Source organism: Pseudonaja textilis, chromosome 13 (assembly GCF_049901715.1).
Source record: "Pseudonaja textilis isolate UNSWEBS1 chromosome 13, rPseTex1.2, whole genome shotgun sequence".
Lineage (NCBI taxonomy): Eukaryota > Metazoa > Chordata > Lepidosauria > Squamata > Elapidae > Pseudonaja > Pseudonaja textilis.
The window spans coordinates 1,686,770-1,710,547 of record NC_142002.1 but is presented as its reverse complement, the minus strand read 5'-3'; the positions used below and the strand labels follow the sequence as shown (position 1 = coordinate 1,710,547).

General features: G+C 48.4%; 1 protein-coding gene and 1 long non-coding RNA gene across 3 annotated transcripts in view; one reads left to right on the top strand and one right to left on the bottom strand.

The window, feature by feature from the left end:
- Positions 1 to 23,778, bottom strand: part of LOC148124709 (uncharacterized) — a 529,533-nt gene that overhangs the window by 204,615 nt on the left and 301,140 nt on the right. The window lies entirely within an intron of this gene.
- The window catches only part of SMAD3 (SMAD family member 3), a 60,895-nt gene continuing 50,168 nt past the window's right edge, over positions 13,052 to 23,778 (top strand). The window contains exon 1 of the mRNA XM_026709365.2: positions 13,052 to 13,555. Coding sequence (XP_026565150.1) covers positions 13,350 to 13,555 — 206 coding nt within the window. The 5' untranslated portion in view covers positions 13,052 to 13,349. The remainder of the gene's footprint in view (positions 13,556 to 23,778) is intronic.

Sequence of the window (23,778 nt, the reverse complement as noted above, 5' to 3'; positions counted from 1 at the left end):
CGTTAATCTCTAGGGGACTAACACCAGCTACTAAGCAGAGAACAACATTCTGGGCTTGCAAATGTTTGCAGTGGTCCAGGTGGGGATGAGCTCGATCGTCCGGATGAGAACAGGGGTTATATTTTTATTATATTTATTATATTTTTCAGAAAAATGCGAAAGATGTTCTTCTTTCTAACCAGATCAAGATAAGATTATGACAGAGAGCCTTGCCCCAGGCAGGGCTCTGACTCAGGCTGAAGGCACATTTGATGTTCACGTCCACTTTCCTCAAAACAACACAGGCCTTTCCTTCCTTCCTTCCTCGGGGCTCCGTCTTCCTTGGATTCTTTTATTTACCCAAAAGATAACAATCCCCACCACCGGTGCCATTGATCTCTTGGCCAAGTCTGCAGGAAGCAACAAGGAGGCTGAAGGAAGCCACATCACCTGTTTGATGGAGGAAGACCACCAGGTGAGACCAGGGGCTGAGAGAGAGAAGAGGACGCCATCGGGGAGGACTTGTTTACTTGGCAGTGGCCTGAGCAAACACGATTGCACGATTGCACACTGGCCTCCTCACTCAGCCCAGGAACTTAGTCATCCCATCCCAGGCAGGAAAGGAACTCGGATGAGTGGGGAAGGGTTGATAGCTCTCAATTCCCTCTCTGCGGGGAGGAACAAGGGAGACCTACCTCCATGTAGTTAGCACCCAGCCCTCTCCTAGAAGAATGAAATGTTCTAGGAAATATGAAAAAGAATACAGAATATTGTATTTTCCCTAAAGGAGAAACATGTTTCTAAAGTCATAAACTCGGAGGCTGAGCTCCCCAACTCTCCTCCCCAGCGGATATTTTGGTGCCAACCTATCTACAAGAAAAAAGGCCTTCACCCTCAGGACATGACAGGATTAGCCCTCAATCCAATCAATCCTACCCAGGATCCAAACCAGGATAAAGCCATTAAGCCATAATAGGAATTGCCCAACCCACACCCTTTCAGAACACAACCCTCTTCATTACATCATCACCTAGCAAGATTCAACCAAGCTTGGGACTCAAGAAAACCTACAAAGTTACCCCTGCATGGCCCCACGGGACTCTGGCAACCAATCAGAATACATGCCCTTGCCACAGGAACAGGAAGCTCAAGTTCAAAGGCCAAGAGAGAGTATAAATATGTCTCACTCTCCATTCTATGCGGTCATCTACCCAGGACTTCAAATCATGTGGTCCTGTCCACCAATTAAACCATCTTTCCAAGCAGCCTCCATGTTTCCAGTGCCTTTCTCCCCACTTGGAACTGAACCCAGAAGGATATTTCTTCCAACAATTGCTATCATGTTGATGTTGCAAAAATTGCACAAAACTATCACAGTAACAAAAGGGTTGGGTCTTTGCGGTCTCTGTGTGGCTGCATGGCAATCATCTGGTCTTTGTAGTCCATCCTTGGCAACTCTACTGCTCTCCCCAGCCGTTCCTGTGGCCAAATCTGTCACTTGGTAGAGAGATGGGCAGAATGCAAGTTCACAGAATCATAGAATCACAGAGACCTAGAAGGAACCTTGGAAGTCTTCTAGTCCAGCTTTGCTGGCTGGGGAATTCTGGGAGTTGAAGTCCACCAGGCTTAAAGTCGCCACAGTTGGAGACCCCTGTTCTAGTCCAACCCCATGTTCAAGACAGGAGGAGACCCAGGGGTGGGATTCTACAGGTTCTCACCTTTTCGCTTGAACCGGTTGTTACCATTCTAAGCAGTTCAGAGAACCAGTTGTTAGAAGAAATTACTGGGCTAATCCTGTAAGGAAGGCAGGAAGGAAACATTCTGGTGTTGCTGACAGAAACTGCCTTTCCGCTAACCCTTATCACATTCTTGGCAGGACTAGACTTCCTGTCTCAGGAACTTCTCTGGAGCTTTTTTCCTCTCCTTTGCTGGCACTTTGCTTGTGTGGAGGGACCGTTCAAAGTTACAATGGCACTGAAAAAAGTGACTTACGGCCATTGTTCACACTTACGACTGTTGCAGCATCCCCACAGTCATTTCTATAAGCAACACCAGAGTCAGATAGGCAGGAGTATCTGCAGATATCATAGGTGTAAAGCTTCATTTGTAGAGACAGGGCCTCAATCTTTACTTTTTAACACACACACACACACACACACACACACACACACACACACTCAAACCTGACCAATGCCCCCAGATGACCAATGCCCCAAGCATGCTAAGAAAGCATTGATGGCGGTTATAAATTCAGCACTACAAACGCTTGTTCGCCCCAAGCAGCTCCGTTGGGGGGGTGGTCCTTTTTCTGTCAGGAGGGGAGGGGAGGGGAAGGAAGAGGAGGGGAGGGCATCATGGATGGAGAGGTGGGTGGACTCTATTGCAGCAAGGATGTGGTCCCCACTGGAAGACCTGAAAAACGAGATCGGAGAAGGCTGAACATCTATTTCTCCGGTTGATAAGAGTAGGACACTAATTTGATAGCACCCATCAATCAATTAAAGAGAGAGAGAGAGAGAGAGAGAGAGAGAGAGAGAGAGAGAGAGAGAGAGAGAAATTACAGAATTTCTGCTTCCTGTGGAGGAAGCCAACCCGGTTTCCCTCCAGTCATAGCTGAATGCCGCTGCATTCCTGCCATGCGGCCAAGTCCAGAGGGTGTTTACGGAGGAGCCTAAACTGAAATCCACCCACTGGATTTCAGGCAGGCTGGATTGGCGCAATCAGGGAAGCTCCTTGTCTCCCTTCAGCCCCATGACAATGTTTTTGGGGGGGAGCAGTTTGCAGGGCACCCTCCCCCACCTTTCGGGGCCAAGAAGAAGCTGAAGGGATCTTGGTGTCCTGATTAGAAGTGATTCATCTCTGCTCCGCATCTCCAGCCAAGGTGTTTTCCCTCCCAGCTGCCTCTTTCCTGAGTGACTAATGGAAGGGCTCAGATTTCTGTTATTAATAATGTTATTGAGCCATCTGTTCAGGGGGCCCACCTGGCAGGTAAGGCTGCAAAGAGACACCTGTGACTCAGCCAGGCTGCAGAGTAGGAGGAGGAGGAGGAGGAGGAGGAGGAGGAGGAGGAGGAGGAGGAGGAGGAGGAGGAGGAAGAGGAGGAAGAGGAGGAGGAGGAATACCCGGCTTTGGGGGCAGGGGACTTCCTCATATCCACAGGACAAAATATCAGAATAGAGCTGGAAGAGACTTAGAACTTAGAGTTGGAAGGGACGTTGTAGGTCATCTAGCCAAACCCCTTGGAGAATAGTGCTTCTGACAAAGCCTCCAGTGATATCTGAAATCTCTGCAATATCTGAAGGCAAGCAGTTCCATTGTTGATTGTTCTGTCAGAAAAATCCTCCTTATTTCCAGGTTGAATCTCTCCTTCTTCTGTTTCCACCCATTATTCCTTGTCTGGCCTTCGGGTGCTTTAGAAAACAGCTTGACCCCCTTCCTCCTCTCTGGGGCAGCCCCTCAAATATTGGAAGACTGCTCTCCCGTCTCCCCTGGTCCTTCTCTTCACTAGACCAGCCATGCCAATTCCTGCAACCATTCATTGTATGTTTGAGCCTCCAGTCCCCGTCCTGGTTGCTCTTCTCTGCACTTTTTCTAGAGTCTCAACATTTTGGATCCAACGCCCCACCCTGCCCAAGCAGGAGATCCTATCCCATTCCAGACAAGTGGCTGTCCAGTCTCTTCTTAAACGCCTCCAGTGATGGAGTGCTCACAATTTCTTGAGGCAACTTCTGTTCCACTCCTTAATTGTCCTCGCTGTCTCCTTTGGCCACAGCTGAATTGATCTATGGCAAGAAGAAAACAAAGCAGGCCACATCGATCGATTCGGTCTTCATTTTATTCAGAAGATGATACAGGCAGAGGTGGGATTCAGCCGGTTCTGACCAGTTCTGGAGAACCAGCAGTGGAAATTTTGAGTAGTTCGGAGAACCGGCCAATCCCACTTCCGACGGGAGATTTTACAGTCTCCTTCCCCTGCCACGCCCACCAAGCCACGCCCACAGAACCAGTAGTAAAAAATAATAATTGAATCCTACCACTGGATACGGGTAAAGTAAAGGTTCCCCTCGCACATCCGTGCTAGGCGTGGTGCTAATCTCCGTTACAAAGTCGAAGAGAACCAGCGCTGATCAAAGACATCTCCGTGGTCATGTGGCCGGCATGACTCAACGCCGAAGGCGCACGGAGCACTGTTTACCTTCCCACCAAAGGGGTCCCTATTTTTCGACTTGCATTTTTACATGCTTTCGAACTGCTAGGTTGGCCGATTCTGGGTCAAGGAACGGGAGCTCACTCCGTTATGTGGCGCTAGGGATTCGAACCACCGAACTGCCGACCTTTCTGATCCACAAGCTTGGCATCTTAGCCCCTGAGCCACCGTGTCCCATGATACAGGCAGTCCTGTATAAATCCTTCCATTCCTCACTATCCTGTCAGAGCTGAGGAAGCTTCTTGGGCTAGAAGCGAAACGTCTTCAAAAGAAAAAAACAAGGAAATCCGTTCGCCTCCTGGAAAAAAGCACCTTTGGGACAAGCATGACTTGGATGACCGAGAACCCCTATCAGACCCTGAAGGAGGCTTTCTCCATATTCATCAAAGATTGTTGTCAACTAAAAAATACTTCTTTGGTCTTTTTAGTTGCCAGCAGAAAGGGAGCGGGGAAAGCAGTGCATTCCCTAAATGCTTCAGATAATTGCTAGGCAGCCGAAGCTTCAGGTGTGCAAGATTATTACTGAAGAGTATATGACTCTTGGCTATGGAGGTGTCCCATTGGAGAATACATATCCAGGGGGTGGGGGGGAAGACCAGGGTCAAGGGGGAAATGAATGATGTGTCTTAGAGTCAGCTGCACCCAGATAACACCGACATGGTCATTCCTAATAATTCAATTTTTTCGAATCTGAGAGGTGCAGCTAGAGACTTAGGATTCGAATGGGGGTGGTTTGTCAGAGCCTTGACAGTTCTTGTGTTCAGGAGGTTAAAAGCATCGATGAATTTTCCCATGAGGAGTGCCAGCTCTTCTTCACCTCCTGTCGCTTCTGAAGGAGGCAATGCAACCAAACCCCTAAGTTTTGTCCTGGCCGCTTTTTCTGCAGTGTGAGGCTCGATTCAACCCCACTGTCTGTCCGTCAGGCTCTGGCCGCCGTAAGGTTCCCCCCAGACTGGTCAACAGAAGCTGTGTCTGCAGGTGCCAAGGATCTCCCTTTTGCATCTGGGCAGACTGGCTGAAGTTGGCCAAGGCTGGTCAATGGAGGCCCTGTTTCTCCTGGCAACCATCATAATATCTCTTTCATGCCCTCCTACATCCAGGGAAACCGTGGTTGGCATCGCGGGCAATTATGAATACGTTAAAGAACGGCGGTTAAAATGCAGCGGAGGGACATGGCTATCATTTTGCAGCTTGGTTCGCTGATTCGGGCAATGGCTCAGGGTGGCACAGCTGCCCACAGTCTAGCCAGCAAAGGGCCAGGCTGAGAGCCTGGTGAAGATGGCAGGTTTTCCTCAACCCTCTTGAAACCCAGGCTATTTTTGTTCCTGGGCCATGGACGGAGAAAATGCTACTTTTCTTTCAGGGCTGTTGATCCAGATTTTTTTTCAATCCAATTATAAAAATAAAGGCATGGGGAAAAGGCTGAAGTTTGATCCAGACAGGCAAGATTATTCCTATCTCACTGTAGGTTGTAGGACAATGTAGGCCAAGGGTTCTCCAACCTGGTACGACTTAAAGATTTGTGGACTTCAACTCCCAGAATTCTCCAGCCAGCAACATCCACAAGTTGATGACTGGAGAATTCTGGTGAATCATCTGATAAAGTTGTCCAGTTGCTGGCTGAGAATTCAACAGTTGGCTGAATCTGGATGAGTCCAAGTTGCTGGAGAATTCTGGGAATTGAAGTCCACAAGTTCTGGCTGGAGAATTCAACTTGCTGGCTGGAGAATTCTGGGAATTGAAATCCACAACTTGCTGGCTGGAGAATTCTGGGAATTGTAGTCCACAAGTTGCTGGCTGGAGAATTCTGGGAGCTGAAGTCCACAAGTTGCTGGCTGGAGAATTCTGGGAGTTGAAGTCCACAAGTTGCTGGCTGGAGAATTCTGGGAGTTGAAGTCCACAAGTCTTAAAGTTGCCCAGGTTGAGTGACCCTGATCTAGGCGAATGCCAGAATGATTCTCTTTAATGATTCTATTCCATCATTTCTTCAATATTAGAATAGAACAGAGCTGGAAGGGGCCTTGGAGGTCTTCTAGTCCAGCCCCTGCTCAAGCAGGAGAACTTATACAATCTCAGGCAAGTTGACTGTCCAGTCTCTTCTCAGCAATGAAACACCCAACAACTTCTGGAGGCCAGCTGTTCCGCTGGTTAATTGTCCTCTCTGTTAGGAAGTCTCTCCTTACTTCCAGGTTGCTCCTCTCTCACACGGTGACTGTTTTGGAGCCCAGTTTCGCCTAATCTCAGCACTGTGCCTGCTAGATTTTGCTGCCTGCCTGTTGACTTGTCAAGAGCGGCTACAGGTGTCAAACTGGAGTCCAGACTCTGGAAGGGCCCTTTTGCATAGCCTCACGGGTGTGTGTGTGTGTGTGTGTGATGGGATCGGTCAGGGAATTGCTGCAATCCTGTGGAATGGGTTGAAATTCTCTGCTCCTTTTGCTACCATTCTGGAGGAAGCGGATCATCCCATAAGCTCTGAAGTCAGAAGCCCCCTGAGATGGCATCTGCAGTTGTCCCCTCCCTGAACAGAGTTCCCGCTGGCTTCTTCCAGGAAGTCACCAAGAGGCCCAGTGCAGGAGTTGGGAAGCGGTTTCACCACACGCCCCCAAGTGAAAGCCTTTGCTGATAAGACACAGGCCATTCCCAAGGATATACCGGTCTCTTTCTCAGGACAAACAGAAAATAAAAACTCAGATCAAAACGAGCAGAGCTTTTCACCTTAGAGGAGCCTCGGAGAAGCGAATGCTACTCATACCTCTAGCAGAGAGATGGTTGCGCAGAAGGTTAGAGAGTTCCGCGGTCGTTTACTCCAACCCCTGCTTGGTGCAGGATCTATTAAAGCATCGCTGCCAGAAGTCTGTCCAACCTCTCTGTGGTTCGCCATTGGCTTTTCTTTCAGCAACTGCAGAGGGAGGGAGGGAAGGAGGGAGGGAGACAGAGAGAGAGAGAGAGAGAGAGAAAGGAGAGGCAGAGAGAGAGAAGGAGAGGCAGAAGGAGAAAAAAAGGAGAAGGAGGAGAAAGAGGAGAGGGAAAGAGAAGGAAGAGGAGAAGGAGAAGGAGGAAAAAGAGAGGGGGGAGAGAGAGAAGGAAAAGGAGACGGAAGAGGAGAGGAAGAAGGAGAAAGAGATGGAGAAGGAGGAGGAAAAGGAGAGCGAGGGAGAAGGAGAAGGAGGAGAGTGAGAGAAGAAAAAGAAGGAGGAGGAGAAGGAGACGGAGAGAGAGAAGGAGAAAAAGGCAGCTGTTTGCCAGGACTTAACTTTAACCTAAATAAAAGGGGTTTTATTGGGATGAGGAGTTGGCTTTGAGATCTTGGGAACCCTTTGTCACTTGTGTTATGTTATCTCCAGCTCTGACAAAAGCAACTTATGACTATTTTTCACACTTTACAGATCGCCTGGCCTCTCATGACGGTGGGGATGCTGCAACAGTCATAAGTATGAACAATGGCCATACATCACTTTTTACAGTGCCATTGTAACTTTGATTGGTCTCTCCACATAAGCAAAGTACCAGCAAAGGAGGGGAAAAAAACTCCAGAGAAGTTCCTGAGACAGGAAGTCTAGTCCTGCCAAGAATGTAATAAGGGTTAACGGAGGGGCAGTTTCTGTCAGCAACACCAGAATGTTTCCTTCCTGCCTTCCTTACAGGATTAGGCCAGTAATTTCTTCTAACAACCGGTTCTCCGAACTGCTCAGAATGTTAACAACCGGTTCTAGCGAATAGGTGCGAACTGGTAGAATCCCAGCCCTGCTTATCTGAAATAGTGTAGGTTCTCCTGCATGAGCTAGAAGATCTGCAAGGTTCCTTCCAGATCTATTCTATTCTAATATTGTAGAAATGGTGAGAAAGAATCCTTAAAGGGAAGGTGCAAAAAAGGAGAGACAAAATGAAATGTGAATGACAAACATTAAAATAATTTTGTAATTATTTTAAAGACTTAAATTAAATAGTCGGATTGCCCTGCAGCGAGCTGTCTCACGGGGAGTTGGTTATGGCAATTCCAGTTTTGGGGCTTGAGTTCCACTTCCCTCACAGGGGCAGGACCTCGTGAAAACTCACAAAGTCGGCCTTGCTAATGCCAAGCCGGAGGTTGGAGTAAACTGCCATCTCCTTTGTTATGGAAGCAATTTTGTCCCTGGCTACTTTGGGCACAAAAACAAAACAAAAAATGCCAACTTTGCTCCTGCTTGCCAGAGATGGGCCTATGAACATCGCAAGCCAGGTTGCCAAGTGGAGAAACGGAGGTGGCTCTAAAGCTTTTTACCCTCAAGGGATGACTTATTAAATTATTACACATAATTTTGTTGGCAATCCAGATCTCTCCGCTGTTTTCCATAAGAGATACAATCAAAATTAAATCCAGGGATATTAAAAACAATTTAAAAGCAACAATTAAGAGCAATTAAAATGAACAATAAAAACTCACTTTTTAAAAAATAATAATAATTATGATTTAGGGCTCTTTACAAGCCAGGAAGAGGTCAGATTTCATCACCTCCGCCTGGAGTCCCCTTGAGGGAGGCCTGTAGCCAGGTAGGGCATCCCCCTCAGGTGTGTTGTGGGGAGCTCGTCTCCAGAGAACCATTATTTTAAATAGGCTGGGCCTGAGCCAAAAGGTAATCAGTACTTTGGCTTGAAAAGGATTTGGCAGCCAGCGCAATACTTTTGGCACAGGTGCAATGTGCTGTGTTTGAGTTCTTCCAGAAACCAGTATGGGTGCTGAATTCATGCACACTATTTGCTTTACAGTTTTTATACCTTCCCCTCCTAGACCCGTCTTGGATTAGAGAAGAAGATAGCAAGAGCACTTAGACTTCTATACCGCTTCCCGGGGCTTCCCAGCCCCCTCTAAGGGGTTTAGAGTCAGCCTCTCGCCCCCCCCAACCGTCTGGGTCCTCCTTTAACTGACCTTGGAAGGCCGAGTCAACCTTGAGCCATCAGGATCAAACTGCTGGACATCAGCAGAGTTGACCCTGCAATACTAAATTCTAACTACTACTGTGCTGATATAGAATAGAATAGAATAGAGTAGAGTAGAGTAGAGTAGAGTAGAATAGAATAAAATAGAACAGAACAGAACAGAACAGAACAGAACAGAATAATAATAGGATAGGTTAGGATAGAAAAATAGAATATAATAAAATAAAAGAATAGAATAGATAATAGAAATAAAAATAATAGCAACAGCCCTTAGATTTATATACCGCTTCACAGTGCTTTCCAGCCCTCTCTAAGTGGTTTACAGAGTCAGCCTCTGGCCCCCAACAATCTGGGTCCTCCTTTTACCCACCTCGGAAGGACGGAAGGCTGAGTCAACCTTGAGCCTGGTGGGATTTGAACTGCTAAACTGCTGGTAGCCAGCAGTCAGCAGAAGGAGCCTGCAGTACCGCACTCTAACCAACTGCGCCACCACAGCTCAAAGATCTCTTCTCCATTCATGACTTCCAAGGTGAAACGCCATTCCGCTGAGTGTGAGGAACACTTACAGATCACTCTCTCCTGGATCACCCTGTATTTATTAACCAGAGGTTGAATGCATTCAAACTCTGGGTTAAATATAAATGGACCTACGTGTTTGTTAAGTATGGTTTACTGAATAAACTATACATGGTTAGGTTTGTACAAGAAGGCATAAACAGTGACTCAACCATGTGCACAGATTCACAGAGTAATTAAAAAAATATCCATAAATGTGGCCAAAGTCTTGCAAAACGTCCATGTTTCTGAGATATGTGGTGAGAATGTTAATATCTTGCAAGATCTGCCCTAAGAGTTCAGCTTTGTTTATGCTGAAATGTTGGCCCTGCATTGTTGTGCAGAGTTGTGCAAAAGTTTCCAGTGCCTGAAAATGTTTCCAATCCCTGCAATAAATCATACTTTACAATCATAGTGACCGAGCTCTCACACTAAACAAAATACAAACAAACCAGATTACATCTTGGGTAACATGAAGAGTCCAGCTTTGGCCTAGAAAGTCATGCTCGTGGGCAAGTGGATCACAGTTCAAATGATGGGCACATAGACATTCGGCCTCAGAAAGGAACAATAATAGTTTAAAACATTATTTCTCTGAGTTCAGAGATGAATTGTAGTTGTGAATGGTTCAAAAAACAGTTGGCTACATTTGTTCTTTTTACAAAACTTTGCAATTCCTCTTTAATTATCTGATATGCACAAGAAACACAACCTGTTCCTTCGTCTCTTAACGGTTTTTTGAACTATTTCTCTGGAAAGCTTATAGGTATGATCTTTACTGATATAATTGAGTGAGGGAGCAAACCACTAAGAATGGTGCTCTTTCCACCCATTTCCACAAACTACAGAAACCAACGAAGAAAATTATGCTTTATTTATATTTATATTTCATATTCATATTTGGGTGGATGGATGGATGGTGGGTGAATGAATGAATGAATGAATGAATGAATGAATGCTCATCTCATCCAACAGGCCAGTGTATTTCAACCTTGGGAACTTTAGGATGGGTGGACTTCAACTCTCAGAACAGCAGAGTGTTAAGAAACATTGCAATAGAAGTAAACATTGCAATAGAAGTAAATTGCAAGCAGATTCACTGGGCAAACTCAGCTGCCGTGATGGCAAACAAACAAGCAAACACAGGAGGGAAGAAACAGCCCTGGAAAGCTCTTGGCCTTTGGCTGCCAGCTAGCAGTCATCCAGAATTTTGCAGGACCGGGCTGCTAACCTCAGCCACGATCACCTGTGCCTGGTGCAAACTTAGAAGTGGAATGAATTGGGTTTAGTGGGCTAAACGTCTCCAGGAAATAGATGAGGGCCTTCACTTCTGAGAAAGTCTCCAAATTTTGCTTCTGGCATCGGATTACCGCCTTCGTGGGCAAGGACACGTCCCACCTTGCAAGCAAGGTCTTGAGGGGGCACCTGCCAGGTGCTTCACCTCTGCAGTGGGCACTTGGGCCAGGGAAGAGCTGGGAGGTCTTCTCTCCTTTGCTTCAGGAGAGGAAGCCAGTCCTTGCCCTTGGGAATATTTTGGTTCAATCAGAATAGAGTTGGAAGGGTCCTTGGAGGTCTTCTAGTCCAACCCCCTGCTCAAGCAGAAGTCCCTGGTCTATGTCATTCCAGACAAATGGCTGTCCATTCTCTTCTTAAAATCCTCCAGTGATAGAGCACCCACAATTTCTGGAGGCAAGGAGTTCCACCGGTTAATTGTCCTCACTCTCCTTAATTCCAGGTTGCTTCTCTCCTTGGTTAGTTTCCATCCATTGTTCCTTGTCCTGCCTTCGGGGGGACTTTGGAGAATAGTCTGACCCCCTCTTTTCCGTGACAGCCCCTCAAATACTGGAACCCTGCTATGATGTCACCCCTGATTCTTCGTTTCTCTAGACAAGCCAAACCCAAATCTTGCAACCCTCCTTCTTCATGTTTTTGTCTCCAAGCCTTGAATCGTCTTAGTTGCTCTTCTCTGCACTTTATCCAAAGTCTCAAAAAAAATTTGTTTGGTGTTATGTGGTAACCAAAACTGTTCCGGGGGTGGCCTTACTAAGGATTCATAAAGCGGTACTGATACTTCACGTGATGTTGATTCTATGCCTCTGTTTATACAAGCAAGCATTACTTTGGCTTTTTTGGATGCTGCCACACATGGTGGGCTCATCTTTAAGCGACGGTCAGAAATGACATAGTGGCTCCTGCTTGGGCAGTGTCAGGTGTGGCTCCATTCCAAATCCAAGAAAGAAAACCTTTAGACCCCATTTTTATAGTGAAAAGGACTTTTACTGAATATGAAGTGGTAGCAACAGGAGAAATACAAGATCTGAAGCAAAAGGCGCGAAAATCACATATAGAAAGTTATCCCAAGTCCCCACCCCCAACAATTCAAACTGGACATCCAGTCTGAGGTGTGTATAATGTCATGTGGGTGCATCTTCAGGTAGCGTCTCAAATATTATTATTAAGTGTTGTACCTTATGATTCTTGACTCTTGACAAATGCATTTTTTCTTTTATATACACTGAGAGCATTTGCATCAAGACAAATTCCTTGTGTATCTAATCACACTTGGCCAATAAAGAATTCTTATTCTATTCTATTCTATTCTATTCTATTCTATTCTATTCTATTCTCAATAAAAATCCTATTCTATTTTATATAAAGATTCTATTCTATTCTATTCTATTCTATTCTATTCTCAATAAAGATTCTATACTATTCTCAAAAGATTCTATTTTATATAAAGATTCTATTCTATTCTATTCTATTCTATTCTACTACTCTACTCTACTCTACTCTACTCTACTCTACTCTACTCTACTCTATTCTATTCTATTCTATTCGGTATACCAAGAGGGTTGACCTTGGCCTAGAAAAGTAGCTGCATTTGTGTAGTAAGCCAGAAAGCACCCCAACTTTTACAATTCACACAATTTCAACCTCCAACACCCTTCCTCCACCTTTCCCTGCCAGCCAGAAAGAGTCAAGGAGAAGAATGAATCTTGGAGGGGGTGGACTAGATGACCAACACATCTGTTCCTCTGACTCCCAAGGTCCCTCTCTCACAGCGACCGTTTTAGAGCCGGGCGGTCGGGCAAGCGGGCAGGGCTGGACCCCCGAGGGCGCATTGCGGGGGGGGGGCTCCATCCGCTTTCCGGATGGGCCGAGAGCCGGGGACGAAGCGCCTCCACTCCCTTCCTCCCGCGGGGCTCCCAGCGCCGGCGAGGGCTGGGCCGAGGGTGGGGTGTCCAGGGGCAGGTGGGCCTCCCTCTGTCCCCCCCCTCACTCCCTCCACCGCCTCCCTCGGAGGAGGAGGCGGAGGCGGCGGCCACCCCGATTTGCATGCGGCTCAGACGGCCGACCGGAGCGCGCGCCTTTACGCAGGAGGCGAGGAGGAGCGCGCGCCCAGCCGGAGGTGGAGCCGCAGCCGGAGTCGGAGCCCGCCGAGCCGCCGCCGCTAGAGGCGCGTCGGGAAGAAGTCGGCGGAAAGTTGGAGGCGGCGGCGGCGTCCTCCGCTTTGTCCCGGGCCGAGCCCGGCCGCTCCTGGCCCGCCTGAGCCGGGCGGAGAGAGAGCGGGAGCGAGAGCGAGCGAGGCGGGACGTGGACGCGGCGCCGGAGGGAGAGCGAGCCGGGCGGGCGGGCGGGCGGGCTCCTGGTGCTGCCCTCTCGGCCGTCCTCCTGCTCCCGGCCGCCGGCCATGTCGTCCATCCTGCCCTTCACGCCGCCCATCGTGAAGCGGCTGCTGGGCTGGAAGAAGGGCGAGCAGAACGGGCAGGAGGAGAAGTGGTGCGAGAAGGCGGTCAAGAGCCTCGTCAAGAAGCTCAAGAAGACCGGCCAGCTGGACGAGCTGGAGAAGGCCATCACCACGCAGAGCGCCGCCACCAAGTGCATCACCATCCCCAGGTAGGGAGGGGGGAGACCCTCCGGGACCCCAGGGCGGGGGGGGGGGCGGCCCGCCTTTGTTCCTCGGGACGGCTCTCCGGGGCCCCCTCCCCACCGGACGGGCAAGGAAGGAAGGGAGGAGGCTTCTCCGGCGAGCCTCTCTCTCCGATGCCCCCCCCCCCCCAACCCCCGGGATCGTTTAGGCCGGGGGGGTGGGGGTGTCTCCAATCTCAGCCACTGGGAGCCTGGCGGACTTCAGCTCCCAGAATCCCCCCCGCGAGCTTTGCCCTAAGGCAGGGGTCTCCAACCTTCTGGAGGCAAGGCACTAGGGTTTGAACAGAAGAACAGAGTTGGAAGGGGCCTTGGAGGCCTTCTAGTCCAGCCCCCTTGCTCAGGGATCTCCAACCTTGGCAACTTCAAGCCTGGGGGACCAACTCCCTGAATTGGGAGCAAAGCTGGCTGGGGAATTCTGGGAGTTGAAGTCTGCCAGGTTTAAAGTTGCCAAAGTTGGAGACCCCTGGTTTAGCAATTTAAAGTTGCCAAGGTTGGAGATCCCTGGTTTAAGGTTGCTAAGGTTGGAGATCCCTGGTTTAAGGTTGCTAAGGTTGGAGATCCCTGGTTTAAGGTTGCTAAGGTTGGAGATCCCTGGTTTAAGGTTGCTAAGGTTGGAGATCCCTGGTTTAAGGTTGCCAAGGTTGGAGGTCCCTGGTTTAAGGTTGCTAAGGTTGGAGATCCCTGGTTTAAGGTTGCCAAGGTTGGAGGTCCCTGGTTTAAGGTTGCTAAGGTTGGAGATCCCTGGTTTAAGGTTGCTAAGGTTGGAGATCCCTGGTTTAAGGTTAATAAGGTTGGAGATCCCTGGTTTAAGGTTGCTAAGGTTGGAGGTCCCTGGTTTAAGGTTGCTAAGGTTGGAGATCCCTGGTTTAAGGTTGCTAAGGTTGGAGATCCCTGGTTTAAGGTTGCTAAGGTTGGAGATCCCTGGTTTAAGGTTGCTAAGGTTGGAGGTCCCTGGTTTAAGGTTGCTAAGGTTGGAGATCCCAGGTTTAAGGTTGCTAAGGTTGGAAATTTCTGGTTTAAGGTTGCTAAGGTTGGAAATTTCTGGTTTAAGGTTGCTAAGGTTGGAGATCCCTGGTTTAAGGTTGGAGATCCCTGGTTTAAGGCTGCTAAGGTTGGAGACACCCGGTTTACAGATGCCGCTAGTGGTGGTGGGGGCTCTTCTTGGAGTGGGGGGAGGCGAGAAGGAGGCTGCGACAGTTCCATGGAGGATGGAGAGGCGCCCACTGCCTCCCACTAGTTCTTCCTTTGCCTGCTTTGCAAGACCACGCTAGTTATGAGCCGGTAGTAAAAATAGGGGCGAAACAAACAAGAGAATGTTTTTAAAAAGCACCTTTCAATGAGCAGTGAAAACATTCCACCGTCATCAAATTCACTTATTCCAGGTTTGGTTTGGTTTGGTTTACTTTATGTTTATTCCAAGACTCGCATGGATTATAATTTATGTTTATGCCGGGAGCAAAACAGCGTAGTGATTGCAAGGATTCGCCTATGTGAAATAAAGAGGCCGGCAAACGGTGAAGACGCCTGGCAAAGGAGGGCAGGATTCTGTAAACTTCCAGCTTTTCGGTTCTTTTTGGGGGCAAACACCTAGAAACCCACTTACCACCAGGGCCCTTCCTGGGAGCTCCTGCCGGAAGGTGTTAACCCTGGTTTGATGCTGGAGCAGCTTGTTCAGAAGTGACGATGGCCTGACTGGCTGTTGCAGGCAAAATCGGGCAGAGCACGATTTGGTAGAATAAGGGCAAATAATTTATCAGGGCAGGAGATCCACCAGGGTTCAGCTCCTGGTGGGGATCAACTGGGGGTCCGCCTGAACCAGGGCAGGAGATTGATTGATTGATTGATTGATTGATTGATTGATTGATTTTATTTGGTTTGTCAGTTGCTTACAAGATAATAGGTATAAGTATAAACATAATTATGAATACATGGATACATATAAGAAAAATAAAAGAAACAATAGGACAGGGACGGTTAGTGCGCTTATGCACGCCCCCTACAGACCTCTTAGGTCAATAGCAGACAGTCTAAAATTAAAGTTTTTGGGGTTTGGGAACGAAACCAGAGTCAGGTAGAGTATTCCAGACATTGACCATTCTGTTTATTTTTATTTGTCAATTACTTACAAGATAATAGGTATAAGTATAAACATAGTTATGGATACATGAAATGGGTACATATAAGAAAAATAATAAAATAAACAATAGGACAGGGACGGTAGGCACGGTTGGTGCGCTTAATGCACACCCCCTACAGACCTCTTAGGAAAGGGGTGAGGTCAATAGTAGACAGTCTAAGGTTAAAGTTTTTGGGGTTTGGGGAAGAAACCACAGAGTCAGGTAGAGGATTCCAGACATTGACTGCTCTGTGGCTGAAGTCGTATTTCCTGCACCGGGTCCGCCAGAGTCCAGCTCCTTGGGGGCACCAGCTGGGGGTCCGCCTGAGCGGAGGGGATGAGCAGTCTTTGCTGGCTTCCAGCCCTGTCTGCAAACTGCCCGGAGGCGGCTTGGAGACGGGCCGAAGTGGGCCAGAGGTTCCAATGGACTTGCTATCTCTCTAGCCCAGAGGTCTCCAAACTTGGCAACTTTAAGACTTGTGGACCTCAACTTCCAGCTATGCTGGCTGGAGAATTCCAGGACTTGAAGTCCACCCGCCTTAAAAGTTGCCAAGTTCGGGGACCCCTGGCCACTGGAAGGGCCCTGCCTGGGCCGAGTGTCTTCTGCCTCCTCTTCACAGGGAGTTCCCCCAACAATTCCTTCCTTGGTGGAATAATATTCACAGAGGGGCTTTTTCCCCCTGTCCTGCTGTGGGCCGTGCAAAGGCCTCCCAGAACTCCTGCTTGGGAATCACACGGGGGGGACGATCCATTTCGAACTCCTGGAGCTTGAGGGGAGAAAGCCGCCTGGCCTGAGTCGGATAGGGTGGGGAATGTTCGGCCGGCCAAGCCGTTTCCTCACCATGGATTTTGGCCCTTCCTTCAGGGCTCTTGGAGACGGGGGGGGATTGCTCCAGGTCACGTGGGGAGTTTCAAAACAAAACAGAAACACCCACAAACGCTGATTTGGTTCTGCCAGAACCCGTTTGAGTCTGGCGTTTGACTTTGGGGTCCTATAGGATTGCTCCTGGAGGGAGCCTGGGCTCTGTGCTTCTCCATTCTTTCTTTCTTTCTTTCTTTCTTTCTTTCTTTCTTTCTTTCTTTCTTTCTTTCTTTCTTTCTTTCTTTCTTTCTTTCTTTCTTTCTTCCTTCCTTCCTTCCTTCCTTCCTTCCTTCCTTCCTTCCTTCCTTCTTTCTTTTTTTTTCTTTCTTTCTTTCTTCCTTCCCTCTTTTTTTTCTTTTTCTTTCTTTCTTTTCGTCCTTCCTCTCCCTTCCTTCCTTCCTTCCTTCCTTCCTTCCTTCCTTCCTTCCTTCCTTCCTTCCTTCCTTCCTTTCCTCTTTCTTCCTTTTTCCTTCCTTCCTTCCTTTCCTCCCATCCTCCTTCCTTCCTTTCTTCTTCCTTCCTTTCCTCCCTCCCTTTCTCCTTCCTTCCCTCCCTCCCTCTCCCTCTCTTTCTCTCTCTCTCTCTCTCCTGAGGCGGGCCTGCAAAGCAGCCGTGTGGCCTCTCTTCAGTGCAAGGAGGAAAGTTCTCAGCGTCGTCGGGCCCAGAAGGCTTGTTTGTTTTTGTGCCTGCCTTTTGCTTTCCCAACGCTCGGTCAATGTGAATCTTGGCTGTCAGGGTGATTTAGGAGGGGACGGCGGGCTCACACAAAGAGGCATCTGTTGTTGGGCCAGCCGGGGAGATGGGAGGCGAGGAGGGTCGGGGCAGCGCCGAAAATGTTTCTCTTTTGAAAGACGGGCTTCCAAGTGTCCAGGGCAGAGAGGCTCACTGGGTAGAAGCTGCCCTTTTGCAGAGAGGCCGGCTCAACATCGGGGGCATTTATGGCCGAGGAACTACCCTCACACACACATCCACACACCCCCTCCTAGTTCCCTGATAGTTTGGGGAGGAGAGGGTGCTTTTCTGCAGGAGTTCATCTGGGTTTGAATTCTCCAGAAGGGACTGGGGGAGAACTGGCATGTCACTGAGCCACAGCTTGGGTTAGGAAAACCTAGTTTCTCAGTTCTCTCCTCCTCTCCTTCTGGAGCTCCAGGCAACGTTCCCAGCGCTGCCTCCTCCTGATTTCTTCTCTCTCTACAAGGCAGGGAAGTGACCAGCCCCACCATCACGTTCCCGTGAGTTGGAAGGTGGAGAAGGAAGTGAACTTGCGGTCTCTTCTTCCCAGCCCTCACCTCCTCACCAAGCGCTCTGGGTCTTGTGCAAACTCTTCTCAAGAAAGCTCTTCTCCTTCTCCTTCTCCTTCTCCTTCTCCTTCTCCTTCTTCTTCTTCTCTTCTTCTCCTTCTCCTCCTCCTCCTCCTCCTCCTCTTCCCTTCTTCTACTTCCTCTTCCTTCTCCTCCTCCTCTTCCTTCCCTTCTTCTTCTTCTTCTTCTTCTTCTTCTTCTTCTTCTTCTTCTTCTTCTTCTTCTTCTTCTTCTTCTTCTTCTTCTCCTCCTCCTCCTCCTCCTCCTCCTCCTCCTCCTCCTCCTCCTTCTCCTTCTCCTTCTATTAAATGTTATTGAATAAACATTAAAAACAATTGAACACAACTTTTTTGGCCATCATTTTGGCCATACAAAGCTACAGTATAGAGATACACATAACAGTTCATTTCCTTTTTCCCTTATGTTATTAGTATAGTGCTAGCTGCGTATTATTTCTATTTACATTTATCTACAATTATCTACATAGTTACAGCTGTCTTTTATACTAATGCATTCGTACCATCTCGTATTTGCCCGTTCTGTTCCAATTCTCTTTGGTTTGCAAAACTTTCACTCTCATGCCTTTCATTTCAGGAAAGCGCTTTTCTTTTCCACGTGGTCCTTCCCTTGAACGGCCTGCTTAGAGGTGTCTCCCCCCGACCCCCGACCCCCACCCCAGCCTTCCCGGATCTTTGTGTAAAAGGGATGCTGTCCCTTTGGCTCAGGGGTGGAAACGCCCACCGCAGCTGGCGAGTCCCCGGGGATTTGCTTGGGCCCAAATGCATCTGTTCCAGAAGGGCTGCCGTGTGAAGAGACACGGGGGAAGAGCCTGGTTTGTGTGAAAGGCCTTTCCAAGGACAGGGCATTCTCCCATTCCGCCTTGTAGACCCAGGTCTGTGTTTGTGTGTGTGTGTGAGTGTGGGCTTCCAAGGCCTCTTTCCTGGTGTATAGGATGTGCTTGTGCTGAATGCTTGCTTACTCTGCTGCTGTCATTCCCACCTTTCTTGTATTCCAGGCCTTTGCTGCCCTTTCAGCCCTTCGTTTGTGTGTGTGTGTGTGTGTGTGTGTGTGTGTGTGTGTGTGTATAGAGCCCGTTTTATGGCATAAAGGGGGGTGGCTGGGTTCGGAGAACAAGCTACGGTCCCGGCTGAATTTCTTGCAACAGATTGAGCCGCCGGCTGTGCATTGCCTGGCATTGAGCTCCTGGCAGTTTCTATCGCTCTGCCGTTGGCAGTGCCGGAGAATTGTGTTACTCCTATACTTATATAAAGGAGTGATGGATTAGAGTGGAGTTCTTTATGAACACAGACACTTAAAAAATAGATAAATTCTGGAAGGCAGTCAAGGGCCCTCTTGCTACACTGGCATAAGTCATTCTGCAGAGTCCTTCTGTTGACTTCTGCTGTTAGGTAATTTCGGCGGAATAATCAGGCCTCTGATGAAATGTCCGTGTTAAAAGTAGAACTTGCAATGAATTTTTAAGAATTATAGCAAGTGAAAAAAGATGGAATATGCTGTGGGAATAATATGGCAGACTTCGGTCTTTAGCATCTAGTCAAACCTTTTCAAAATCTTCTTCTCACTTACCTCACCACGACTTAGCTTTTTCGCATCTGGTATAATGGGAAAGGCGGAGATTTCCAAAAACCTGAATACCTTTTATGAATGTTGAGTTGGCCTCAGGAAGAAGGCATTGCTTGAACAACGATTTTGGAGCACCCTGGCTAAATTTGTATAGTAAAGAGAACAGCTGAGCAAAATATTCTCTCTTCCCGATGAAATGTTAGATTTCTGAAATGTTTCCATCAAGACGGCTTGCCGTTTACTGATAGTCCTCAATTTAGGACTGATCATTGAGCAATCACCTGAGGTTACAATGCCCCCACCCCCACAAAGAAAGGAATTTATGACCTGATTTTAAAGTTCCATGACTGTACCCAACCCAGCCGCGTGATCAGATTTACGGCAATTTGCAGTGTCCTGCATGACTGCGAATTTGACTTTGATTTCTGGCATTTGCTTCCAATTTCTGGCCAAAAAATGGCCGTTGGAAAAGCGGATTTGCCTAACAACTGCAATTTGCCTGCTGACTACTGCATTCACTTAATGACCACAGCAAAAAATAGGTCATACAGTTGGACATGCTCACATGGTGACCTGTTTAATGACTGCAATGGCTTACAGTAATAATTCTGGTCTTAATTACAGTAAATCCAGCACTTTATGTATCGGGGCTGGTTCTACACAAAAAATGTACAGGAGAACATGTTAGAGCATTGGCTCTCAAAGTTGTTTCATGTTGATTTGTCCTTCAAGAATATCCACTTGAAAGAGGGCAGGGCCAAAAAAGGTACATTTGAGAAATAATAAGACAAAACAAGATAAATAATAAGATAAAGGCTTTACAAATCCTTAGTAAGACTATAAGCGGAATACCGCATCCACTTTCGGTTGCCACCATAAAAAAGATGTTGAGACTCTGGAAAGAGTGCAGAGAAGATCAACAAAGATGATTAGGGGACTGGAAGCTAAAACATAACAAAGCACGGTTGCAGGAATTGGATAAGAGTAGTCTAGTGAAAAGGACCAGATGTCAGCCTCAAGATCTCTTCGGGTATCCCAACTATTATCCTTTATTTCTCCCTTAGTATCTCTACTACTAGGCTTACTTCTTTCGGCTGTCATTAGCAACGGGGGAGGGGTAATTGTGGGGGGAAGAGAGCTGGAGGTGGTTTTGCATTCTTTTACTGTGGGCAGAAGAAGGGGGATTTCTTCTTTCCAATTTTCCATTTCTTTCCTAGCCTCTATCCTTTTTGCGCAGCTGCGAGGTCTTATCAAAATATGTCAAGGTCAACGGACAGAGGCCTCATCACTACCTGAAGATGCTCACATGATCATATTCGGAACTTTTAATTGGCAGAGACTTCTGGACTTTGGGGGTGGGAACAATTCCATTTCTTTGTATGTGTGATCTGCGCGCCAAATTCTCACTTTCGAATTCCATTTGTAGCTTCCTTTTCATCTTCCAGTAAAAGAAGAACTTTGCTCTGAACCATGGAGTCTGAGTATTTCTTTCTTGGATTTTGAAAGGAGCACATAGCGACATTATTCCGAAAGTCCCCATCAACCCACCCGGAGAAAACACCAATTTTTCTTCCGAGGGGTTTTCACATCATGTCATCTCCAGCCAGCGAGGAGGATGAGCAGGGAGCTGTGGGGGCCAGCAAATGCTGTTACCAGAGATGCCAGCCACCGATTTGTTAGCTGACCTTACACTGGAAGAAACTCCAACCGAGATGCCCAGATGGTCGTTAGGAGTTGGATGGAAAAATCCGGAAGACCCCCTCCTGGAATCACTGTAAGTCGAAGAGGTGCGAGGGAACGGCTGTGGCAGGGGGGAGGAGATGGAATGCAAGCTGGATCAAGCCGGGAAAAGCTTTAAGGATGCTTCTGAGAAACCCGGCAGGGCTCCAACATATGAGGGGAAGAGAGAGCGAGTTCAGCCTGGGAAGTCGGGCTGCCACCACCCCCTGGCCCACCCCATGCCGGCGCAACCACCAGCTCCCCGTCTGGGGAGCCCCAGCAGCGGGGTAATGCCTAGAAGACGCCACCTGCCCTCCTTGGATGTGAAGTTTGGAGGAAATCCCAAGGACTTGGGGTTTTTCCTGGTGCAGGTTGGAAGCTATATGGCAGAATATGAAAGGGAGTTCACCTCTGAAGCAGCCAAAGTAAGATGTGTTACCAGAACCCTGGAGGGGATGGCAGCTGACTGGGTGGTGACTCTGTATAATGATAACTCCCCCAACTGCGAAGCCTTGATGTTTTTATGACTGCCTTGAGGAGGAGGTTTGAAGACCCTCTGGCAGAGAGAAGGGCCAGGATCAGGATGAAAACCATAACTCAAGGGGAAGATCAGTTGCTGACTACACCCAAGAGTTCAGACAGCTGGCATATCGCATTCGAGGCTGGTCCCAGGAAGCTCTAATAGAAGCCTACAAAGATGGCCTAAATGAAGAGGTATACCACATGTGCATCTCCAGAAGGGATCCCCATGACTTGCAGTTGTGGTACCTGTTAGCGGAAGAGGTGGAAATAGATCTAGCCGAAGTAGACGCAGAGGAGGCTCCGCATGGAGCACCATGCTCCCTCCTCGGCTCCGAGAGATCCCTAAGCCCCGGAAGGAGGGGTGATGACAAGGGCCAAATCCACTGCCTGTTTCCGTTGTGGGAAGGAAGGCCACGGTGCGGATTGTCGAGTCAAACCAGATCCAAAAAAGGGACGGGGCCCTGGAAGGAAGCCCGAATCCTCCCCAACCAGGCCTCGCGAAACCGGGCTAACAATAGGGGAGGTTGTAGAAGTCACTCCCCAGCGGAAAAGAGCTGGGACCCCCGACTCCTCCCGGCGAGAGTGAGACCGACTCGGAAGATGACGTCTCGGTAAGTCCTAACAGGGCCCTTACCATTCCAATTAAATTAAAGGTGCCCACCTCGGGTACTGAGGGGAAATGCTGGCCTTATTGGACTCGGGGTGCACGAGGTGCCTAATTAGCATGAAAGTAGTTAAAGGCATGGGCATTGGACTGAGAAATTTGAAAACGCCCATATCCTTTTACCAATTAGATGGGTCTGAAGCGGGGGTTGCCCTGCACGGTTTATAACGGAGCCCTTAGAGATGACCATGGGAACCCACAGCGAGACCTTGTGTTTTATTGTGGCTCCCGGGATGGAACACTCCCTAATCTTGGGATTGCCCTGGCTTCGGAAATGGAATCCCCAAGTAAACTGGAGAAAGGGGTGGATACGGATTCGTACTGACCAACCTCCAGGGAGGGAGGAGCAAACCCCCTTAAACCGGGGAGAATCCCCATCCCAAGCCCCAAACCCCTGCTGAGACAGCTTCCACAGGGGCCGAACGCATAGAAGGGAGGAGAAAATCCGAAAGAGTACTGGGACCTAAGAGAAGTTTTAGCGAAGAGGCCTCCGATGAGCTCCCTCCCCATCGGTCAACCGATTGCAGCATTGAATTTCTACCGGGGTGACGCTACGAAACCAAAGATGTATTCGATGACCCCAAAGGAGTTAGAGGAATTGAGATCGTTTATCGACAAGAATTTGAAAGCGAGGGTTCATCCAACCTGCCAGACCTCGAGTGGCGGCCCCTGTGATGTTCGCGAGAAGAAAGATGGCTCCAAGCGCTTGGTGGTGGACTACCGAAATTTGAACGCGGTATCCGTGGAAAATGTGTACCCCCTCCCTCTAATGAAGGACATGTTGGCTCACCTGGCCAAGGGAAGATCTTCACGAAACTGGACTTGAGGAGGCCTATTGCGAATCCGAATTAAGAGAGGAGGCGAGTGGAAAACTGCATTCAATTGCCCAATAGGTTGCTTCCAATTCAATGTTCTCCCGTTTGGACTACAGGGGCACCAGCTGTCTTCATGCAATTGATCAACCAAGTGCTCCACGAACATTTATACAAGGGGTTTTGGTCTACCTTGGCGATATCCTTATCTACTCGGAGACCAGAGACCAACATGTGAAACTGGTATGCAGTCCGTGCTGCACAAATTGCGCGCTGCCAAATTTGCGCCAAATTGTCCAAATGTGAGTTCCATCAAGAAAAGATTGACTACCTGGGATATCGTATCTCACCCGAGGGTCTTGAGATGGACCCGGAGAAGGTACGAGCCGTATTGGAGTGGGCCCCACCAAGAACCGAAAACAACTTCAAAGTTTCCTTGGATTTGCTAACTTTTACCGGCAATTCATCCCATGTTTTGCTAAAATAGCCATGCCTATCACCAACCTCCTAAAAACAAAGGGAGAAGCGAAGCCAAAGCCTAGCCAGCCGTTGAATTGGTCTATGGAGTGCCAAGCCGCTTTTGAGAAGCTAAAAGACTATTTGCTGCCGA